Source organism: Symphodus melops (assembly GCF_947650265.1).
Source record: "Symphodus melops genome assembly, chromosome: 7".
Lineage (NCBI taxonomy): Eukaryota > Metazoa > Chordata > Actinopteri > Labriformes > Labridae > Symphodus > Symphodus melops.
Genome location: NC_136697.1, coordinates 4,047,158 through 4,056,946, shown reverse-complemented (window position 1 = coordinate 4,056,946; position 9,789 = coordinate 4,047,158). Strand labels below are relative to the sequence as shown.

At 42.1% G+C, this 9,789-nt stretch overlaps 2 protein-coding genes across 2 annotated transcripts in view; both read right to left on the bottom strand.

The window, feature by feature from the left end:
• The window catches only part of LOC306826876 (NACHT, LRR and PYD domains-containing protein 3-like), a 53,728-nt gene extending 50,378 nt beyond the window's left edge, over positions 1-3,350 (bottom strand). The window contains exon 1 of the mRNA XM_079348421.1: positions 3,295-3,350. The gene's annotated coding sequence lies outside the window, so the exon portion shown is untranslated. The remainder of the gene's footprint in view (positions 1-3,294) is intronic.
• Positions 3,351-4,314: 964 nt separating this feature from the next.
• On the bottom strand, positions 4,315-9,013 carry tyw3 (tRNA-yW synthesizing protein 3 homolog). Its single transcript, XM_079348417.1, has 6 exons — positions 8,420-9,013; positions 6,971-7,051; positions 6,784-6,882; positions 5,293-5,364; positions 4,984-5,117; positions 4,315-4,887 (listed from the first exon to the last, which is right to left on the bottom strand). Exons 1-6 carry the CDS (start codon positions 8,585-8,587, stop codon positions 4,620-4,622), a joined length of 822 nt encoding a protein of 273 aa, XP_079204543.1. The 5' UTR covers positions 8,588-9,013; the 3' UTR covers positions 4,315-4,619.
• Positions 9,014-9,789: the final 776 nt, after the last annotated feature.

Sequence of the window (9,789 nt, the reverse complement as noted above, 5' to 3'; positions counted from 1 at the left end):
TGCGATGCTTTACCAGCGCACCAGAAACCTCGTGGGCACAGCGGCGCGCTTCTCGGGCCTGTTGTAACAGAGTCGTAGCACCTGGTCCATACATGGCTGAGGGATCCACAGCCAGTTTCAACAGGCAGCTTTGGTCTTCAGGCTGCAAAGCAGACTGTGATAACCAAAGTTGGCGTCTCGTCACCCAGAGAGACGCTATGCCTTTTCCAGCAGCTGCCACCTGCTCTTTTATCAACTGCGCCATGACTGGTGAAACCAGCTGCAGCTCGGATACAATGCAGCAATCATATCCGGCCCCCAGCTCATTTGACAGCCGCCTATGATACGGCGCCAAGATGGACCCTGTATTCGCCAGCTGCGCCTGTACTGCCATAGCCCTGTGCATTTTAGCCAAGGAGGGATCCAAAATTCTGCATCCCTTTGTCGGGCAGCTAGGTTTCCCTAGCACAGAGCCTGACGGGAACATGAGGGCTGCCATGGTCTGGTCCAATGGCGGCAGAGCTGCACAGCCAACCTTCTCTTGACCCTGCATCGCAGACAGCCGTCTGCTAGAGGTAGAGAATTTCAGCGGTTCTGTGGGTTTGGAAAATCCAGCCTGCATCAACTCCTCCACAACCGGGAGGAGACGTACTCGAAATGGCACTGGCTGTGTCTCCAAACCCTCATCAAAGCGTGACGGCGCAGGGGCCTGGCACATGGTGGTGTCCACCCCTAATGCCTGGGCCGCCCGCCCCATCAGGTCTCTAAATCGGGAGAGGTCACTGCTCCTGTCCATCTCCTCTGGTGCCGGGGCAGCCTCCACTTGCCACGGAGGAAGGTCGTCAACCAAGTGCCCTAGCACATCTATTTCGACCTCTTCCTCGTCCTCATCCCCTTCCACCTCGCTAGCTATATCGGGCAATATCCTCCTGAGAGGGGGGACAGGAAGGGGATTCCTGGAGCCACAGCCAGGCTCCGCCCCTCTGAGACGCTTAGCCTGTCGGGACCCAGTGGGCGGAGAAGCCTGCTCAGCCCCTCCAACGACCGTACTGGAAAAATAAAGCAATTCATGCATGAGGAAGGGTTCTCTCTCGCCATTGTGGCGTGGTTAACTCCAAGACACAACACACACCTCTCATGTCCATCCTCAATGGGCATCCGCGCCCCACAACCCTCACAGTTATGGCCGCGGCTCGCCATCTCGCGAAATTTCGCGAGATCACGCGAGGCAGCGAGATGGGCGGAAATCTCGCAAATTCTCGCAAGATGTTGGCGCCGCGGTTGTGGATGAGGAAGTGCTAACTGGCTAGCACTGTCACGCTGACACGCCACCCCCTCACCGCGGCTTGGACAGACAGTTTATTCCTATGGCGCGTGAGCCCCTTGTCAGAGCAATACGCCAGGAACGAACTGTGAGAAAATGCTGAAACAGCGGACAAAAAATATGTGGAGTAAACAGCAACCCCGAGAGCGAACTCTCTCTTACACTTGGTATGTGGCAAAGACTGTCTCCTCCTAACACATAAAGTTTCTTCCTGTTCCTTTGTAATTCGCACAAACGCCAACCTGCTCTCGTGGAATCAAAATGATCAGTGACAGTGTGGTGCACAGGTGCTCTTATACTGTCATTAGCCACCTCACAGGTGGATTGTCTGAAAGTTAATTGTCCACAACGTCACCTGACCCCGTGGGTCAGCCCCATACATATGAAATATGTAGTGGAGAGATAGTCTCGATACGATATAGAACCAATTACTAAAATACACTCTTGTATAATTATGCCAAGGGGATTTATCAATAGTTGTATGGCCTTTTTATTTGAATGATATTAGTTGTAAATATTGAAGCATGATGTCACACCAGAGGAACATTTTGAGATTTGGCCTAAAATGTAAAAAAGATAAAAACACAGCAGCTCTAATAACAGCAGTTTCACCTAAAACAAGGTCATGTTCAACCATTTCATACATTTTAGAAACACTAATTGTATTACTTTTTTATCCTATGAGACAATGAAAAGGCCATGTCACGCCAACTACCCAAATACAAAAAGATCTACAGCTGTGGATGATGAGAAGGTTTTTCAGGAGTCTTACTTTATGTATGAAGGTTCATTTCTGAAGTCTATGAGACTTTGTTTGGACCAATCACTCGTCATAGACAGACAGCTGGGTACAGGAGACTCTGCTCTCTGTCTGCTCCTCTGATCTCTGTAAAAAAAAAACAACACATTTTATATTTCTATGAATGTTTGATCAACTCTCTGATGACTAAGCTGTAAAAGAAGCTGTATGGTTGTTGACAAAACAGGGTTTAAAGCAACATGTTTTCTTTTTAAATAAATCATTTATGTGCAGAAGTGATACATATTGATATTGATCTGATATCTGAGAAAATATAAATCATTTCCACTTTTTGACAGTTCAACAACAGCAACAGCAGTTTCACCTAAAACAAGTTCATGTTCAACCATTTAATACATTTTAGAAACACTAATTTACAAAAAGATCTACAGCTGTGGATGATGAGAAGGTTTTTCAGGAGTCTTACTTTATGTGTGAAGGTTCATTTCTGAAGTCTATGAGACGTTGTTTGGACTGATCACTCTTCATAGACAGACAGCTGGGTACAAGAGACTCTGCTCCGTCCTCCTCTTCCTCTAAACACACATCCATGTTCTCATCTGAAGTCTGAGAGGAAAAACAGAAACACTCACTGAGAGATCAAAACACAGGAAACAGGAGAAACACACACACACACACGCAGCTCATATTAATGTAAGTTGTGAGTTAGTTAGTGTGTTCTATTTTGAAATGAAGAGTTAGTATATATTTAAGAAAATGTGCTTTTGAGAAGAAAAATATCCATTTGGCCAGTTGTGTTTTGTAGGTGTGAGTCTGTGTTAAGAGTTTAGAAAAAGTATCTGAAGTATGGGTAAGCTCTTGTTAGCCATTTAAAAAAACTGTAACAATATAAATAAGTTCAGACAAACTTCAGCTGCAGGAACAAATGCAGGAAGGACAAAAAAAGGAAAATCTGTGAGTAAAAACTGCAGCTTCTATTTCTTCCATCGTTAGTTCACCTTCGAACTGACTCTAATAACTTGTTTCTGCTCTGAACTCAATGTGTTGATCTGACTCTTTAAACTCAAATCCTGCTGCGTAGTAGGCTACAGGCCCCAGTTTGACCCAACGACACACACAAACAAAACACACACTCAGCTCATATTAATGTAAGTTGTGACATCATTATAAACTCTGTTCAGTTCACAGGAGGAAACTGAGACTATAGAAGAGAAAATATATAAACACTCACCCTGCTTCACTCTTTAGCTCTGTTTGCTTTCTGTCAATTTAAAATGGAGTCAAACTGACTGAATACTTTCACTTTTAGTGTCCATCCTGTGTTGCCCCTCCCTCCTCCATTAACAGGAACTCAGCTGGCTTCCGGTATTTGTAACATGTTCATCCTTACATGCAGTGTGCAGGATAGTTTATTTTAAACAGACTTACATCTGTAAGTAAAAAAGAGCTGCTGCTGTAGGATTTAGATTGCTGGTGGTTTGTGCATTTAGCCTTTTCAAAATAAGAGTGCATACTGCAATCATCTCCTTTTATTTTCTCATTTGTTCCTCAATAAAATGCTTTTTCGTTGAAGAGACACGTGACTTTTGCATGTGTAACAGGGTGATCGTAGATTATTAAAGTTTGTCTAAATGTACTGCTGTGTTTACTCTATTTGAGTTTTATCTATGCAAGGCTCCTTTCATTTATTTTCAAACAGCGCCCCCATGTGGCGTTGGTGGTAATATCTGGGATAGTCAGTGTGTCTACTGAAACAGCTCTGTGACATGTTGTAAATAATAAGCTATGAAAGTAACTTTAACCAAATCAAAATGTATATAAAGCCACATAAGTAGTGTTGTGAGTGTTGCTGTGTTGTCACTTGTGTTTAATATTGTTGTTTAGTAAAGTGTGCTCATTGATGCAGTCTCTAGCTGTACGGTCTGGTGAACTTGTGTTTACTGTGTGCTGATAAATAAACGCTGTGAGTGAAGCTGAGAGAAGTTCTCTGCAGTCTGCTGAGACAGAACAAGAAGAGAAGAGGTGACACATTCAAAACACAACCAGCAGCTCCACTTTCCTCTCATTCAATTATACTGAAGACATCAACAGCTTTCAGGGCTGACACGGATTGGCTGTCAGGGTGACCAGCAACAGGAAGTCAGTTCTGGACCGTTTGTGAAAAGTCATTGTACAGTTTCATTTTAAAGTAAAACCACTTCTTTTCAGCTTCTGCTTCAAGAATGATAAAGTTCATGACAGATTCATGCTCCAGCTTTGCTTCCTCGTAGCATTTAATGATATTTGAAAGTTCATGTTGCACATTTATGACATTTCCATTTGAACAGCTTCCATTCAACTTCGTCCAATGGGCCAGTACCCCTGTCACCTTGAGAAGAAGAACAACATAGACCGTTTTTTGATTTGAATCAAACCTACTGACTTCAACCCGCAGAGCAGCTCGTCTTTCTATACGTGACTCAGGCCTCCGTTTTCTTAAACAATAAAAGAGTCTTAAAAAGAATAACACTTTCCTCCTGCCAAGGATGGAGGAAGAGTGTTTGTACAGCTGCTGCTTTATGTGAACAGATCAAGACAGTCCTCCAAATCTGGTTCACTGCTCGCCCCATCGCCATGGCAACAATCAGTCTGACAGTGCTGTTCCCTCTTCCGCCTCCGTTTATAAACAGTTGTTTTGTCCTTGTGGTCCTTTTGTTTTTCTTGCCCCTCCTCTGCCTCCGCTGTGTGAGGGTCATCTTGTAGTTCCTCTGAGACATCAGTGTTAGGAATTTGTAGTTTTTTGATTTGATCTCTGGACAGGGCCGACTGCAGATTCTGATGAAACCTTGAGATGACGAGACATAAAAGAATAGTTGAGAAAGGTCTTTTTGTTTTACAGCGAGCAGCTAATAACAGAGACGAGGCCAGTTAGCAAACTGACCTTTGTATCCGCCTGAGATTCTCCTCCATCTTGTTATTTGCAATGTTTGTTATGAACTGGATGTAGTCCTGGTCGACCAGGAGCTTCCCTTTCTTGCTGAGAGGAACCTCCAGGCCATGGGTGCTACGGACTGCCTAGAGGGGTGGAGCACAGCAAGGACACATTCACAGCTGTAAAACAGTGCAAACAAGCAACTTACTGCATCCACTGTTTTACTGACCATTTCATCAAATCAATGTGAAGTCATGGGAGTCTAAGTAGTTTTGCCATAATCATTGGAAATCAATCAATGCAAGTATCAAAGCATACCGTGAGGATTTTTCCCGTCTTGCTGACAGTAAGACCAGAGTTTCTGAAGCCTGAATTAATGGCCACTGAGTGCTGGAAAAGACACATGACAACTTATTGACATTATTCAGCAGTAGCTATAAATATATATATTTATTTTTTCCAACAATATCTTTATTGAGTTTTTCAAAGGTAGAAAACAAAAGGCCAACAAAGTGACAGAAATGAGACAGTGTGTGAACACGCAGGTCCTTGTAGGACGGAGACATTCAATGAAACACAATGATTGAAACCCAGTAAAGACACGAGATCATGAGTCCACACGAGTTTCCTTGGCGTACCATCCAGTGACTTCAGAAGAGGGGAAGCGAGTTTAGCAGCGGGTGCACTTATTCTACTCCACGTTGGTTCAACAGACAGATCTTTGGTTTTAGTAGAACGGATAAATCCACCCCACTCTTCTTGAAACGTCTCCTGCTTGTGCTTCAGAATGTAAGAAATGTTTTCCACAATCAAACAGGAAGATAAATAGCTGCTTTACTTCAACTCTTCCCTATAATAAATCAGTTGGTATATTTGATTACACATGCTGACAGCCATGTACAGGTCCAGATTCAATCTGTTTACAGTTCATCTGAAGTGAAAATCTGCTGCTTTGGCTCAAATGGCTCCTTATAAAATCAGAGCAAAGTTCAAGTAATGCTAAAGTAAAGTCCTTGTATTTAAAAGAGACCATTTAATGCAGAGAGGTTAACTAACCTTTTCTTTCATTACTGATCCATCTATTGAGATTTTTAATAACAGATTGTTCAATCATTTTAAAAATCACTTAACTATCATTCAAGGCCTCAAAGCCCAAAATAAAGATGTTCATTTCAGAGTCAGGGAGAAGTTTCCCCTCAACCTACAGGACCCTGTGCATCCCTGCTGTTTTTACTGTTGGCCATACAGTGACAGCTCACAGGTGATATCTCAGTCCAGAGCTTGTTCATCTGATTTTTTTATCCTCCATGTTGTTAGTGAAACATCAATCCCCTCACACGGCTTCAAAGCCTCTCTCTGAGTCTTTAAGTGTTATTTGTGTCCAGCTTTTAAACAGTCCGTTAGCTGGTCAAACTCTGACCATGTCCACCTCTGTTGAGGTACCTTTGGTTTGGAATCACTTCAACCTGTTATTTCTTTGTGAAACAAATAAGCAGATTTGGTTGAGTGGAGTTTTGATTTTGGATGAAATCACGACTCAAGAATCAGCATGAGGTCACGTGGTGTTGAAAGATTCAAACCTTCACCTCGAGCAGAGATCAACACAAAGGTTCAGATTAATGCTCTCCAGCTCGTCTTCAATAGAAAATAGGCCTCATGTATTCTGTGCATTAAGGACACTGGAGCCAGGACAACCAAGTGAAGGCCTGTGGCTGTAGTGAGACATGCTGTGTGTCCCTTTGATGAAAAGAGATGTCAACACATAACGTGTCCAACATTACTCAGAGACACGGAAAGGTTCATGCTCACCAGCAGCTGTGCATCCTGGAGCTGCCGACAATGAACATGGAGGACAAAGGGCTCAAACTTCAACACCGCATCTGCACTGGACCTCGCCAGGCCACTCATCTGAAAGACAAATGTCCCCGTTTTGATTCCAATGTGGACCGTTAAAGGACACGAGTGGAACACGAACAGAAGTGGCATCAACTCTTACCAGGTCCTCAGATGTGCATTTGTGGTGTGAGACAAACAACCACACACAGTTCTGCTTGTGGACGTCGGTGCTCCCTGACACCTGCAGAGAAAGAGAGCACAACATGTGTCACCTGGGTTTATTCTCACAAATGTCCCCCTGCTGCCTCACTCATCTGGGAAGACCAAACAGAAACACTCAAAATCTTTTAATCACTTCACATCTTTCTATGTTTTTCATGCCAAATGAAATACTCCCAGCATTTTGAAGGCCGAAGCGATCAGATACTCCGACACGTACCGACGTTTGGTTGAAAACAGGAGCCTTCCTCCCTCCGTCATTATGCTGCCTTGTTGCTTTTTAATCAGCCTTTAAGATTCGTACCTTCACATACAGTGTGTTGTTCTGTGTCTATAATTCAAACATGGAGAGCCTTTTAGTTGCTCTCCTATACGTTGACCTAATGTGTTAATTGTGTTATTTGGCCCATTAAAACAAAGTAAAGTAGTCATGTTCTCCTGGGCCTTGATGTGAATCTTTGGTAACATAGCAGACGATGTGGCACAAGAACAAACTGTGTCAAATATTCAGGTTTTTTACTTGAAGCTTGATGTGAATCTTTGGTAACATAGCAGACGATGTGGCACAAGAACAAGTGTCAAATATTCAGGTTTTTTTCTTGAAGCTTGATGTGAATTGAGATTATTCAGCAGCATTGGCTTATTGCCATTTCACAGCTGATGTGTGCTATCATATAAATGCTATCGATGCAATACAAGTCGCTCTAGGCCACTTGTAATTATTAAAGTAGCTCTCAGATGAAGGAAGGTTGGAGAGCCCTGTTCTAATATAATAATAATATATAATATAATCCAATCATGGACAGTATATTCCTAATGAAGTGGAATCATGACACCAGTAAAGACACGTTTAACCAGCTCCCTGTTGGAAGGTTAAAACCCCTTATACTTTATGACTTCCTGTTTACAAGGACTAGAAATTAAACAAGGACATGAATGCAGTCCAAACACAATATAGACGTGTTACTCTTGTTTTCCTGATAACAAGTATACATTTAAAAAAAGGGGAAGAAGTTAGTAGAAATGAAAACTGAGGATTAAAATCTGACCTAATGTTCCTATTTTAAAAACAATGAATAGTTTGATCAGAGTATATAAACAGGGTATTACAGTGTTTATGAAGAATCCCCAGATGAATGTGTTGACTTTGAAAGGCACACAGACCATATGAGACACATGTTTATCTTTCAGAATGGTTCAAAATAAAAATATGTTACACGGAAACATTTACGAACATTTAAGAACATAATTCATGTCAGAAAACCGTGCATGCAGACTAAATAATTTAGTTGAAGTTATTTATATCAACGTATCCAGTGTGAAGAATTGAAGGTGTTGTTTGAAAAAGAAAAGGTTGATGTTGAGATGTAGGAAATAAAAAGTGTCTTACAGCATCGATGAGGATGATTCTCCCTGAGCACGAGCTGCTCGTGAAGAACTCCTCACAGCTGTTCAGCACAATCACCACATCTTCAATCTCTTCATCCACGCTGCACTTCTTGCTGTGATCCAGTTTGTTCAGACACTGTTTCTTCCACTGACTGAATGTTTTCTCCATGACCAACTCTCAGCTGGCTCCTGTCACGTGTCTGCACCGGGTTTCTCTTCCGTCACAGCTGACAGCCAATCAGATGTCCAAACGCACTCAGGGCTATTCAATGCTCGGTCCGAGGTTTGAAGGTTTGTTTGCTGCAGGTTCGACTACTCCGAGGTGTTTTCTTCTTCTACTAAATCTACTTCTTCTTCTTCCTCGGTTGGCTTTCATTGTGGTTTGCATCCAAAGTCACTGCATTAGCGCCATCTACTGGACGGTGACAGTAGCTGACAGCAGGATAAATATGTTCATTTCTCTTCTCCTGTCGATTCTACATGTTAGAGTTGTAAGATTGTTCCAGAGAGACATCAACTTCCTCAACTCCTGGCAGCATCCAAACACCATTTCATTCTTTCAGCCTTTACTCACAACTCACAATTTATCACCATGGCAACGACTGCATATTATTTTGGACAATATTCTTATAATTCTCGTCCCTAAAGCTACTGCTTCTTCTGTTCTTTCTAATCTTTTTTTATTGATTACTAAATCAGTATAGTAAGGGTATTTTATCAGATATTTGGCCAATCTGGGAATAAATTCTATACCAATAGATTTCTTCACAAACGTGTTCATAAAGGTGTCTTATAACACATAAAGAAACATTTAAATCCAACTCCCATAGGAAAATCCGTGAGAGTGGCTCAAAGTCGGGGTACCTGGAATAGTACCTTACTGGTACGATATACTTATTGGTGAAAACTTGAAAATGTTAACCTTTGCTTTTGGTAGCTTGTGAGGGGTCAGACTAGAGGTTCTTTAGGATTCTGAATCCATTGCAAACATTTGTTTTCAAATGGCCACGCCCACTTTTACATGTAAATTTACAATAGCTCTATATGTTGATTTTAATATCTTGAATACTAGTTAAGAAATATACTGCACCACATTGCTTAATGTATTAGGGGTCCAGGTCTGAGTTTTCTTCACACTCTACTGTTCTTAAAGTGGGCACTGGGACCCCCTGGGGGGTTATGAGACACTGAGAGGGGGTCACAAGATGTTTTCCATCACCAAATACAAAAGTTGAATGATCTAAAATTTCCTATCTCACCCATTACGGTGGAAAAATACCCCATTCACATATTAGTTGAATTTTAACTAATGGTTCAAAAATGGTTAACAGTGGCAAAGTAATTTATGCTTCACATAAGTGAAACAATGCA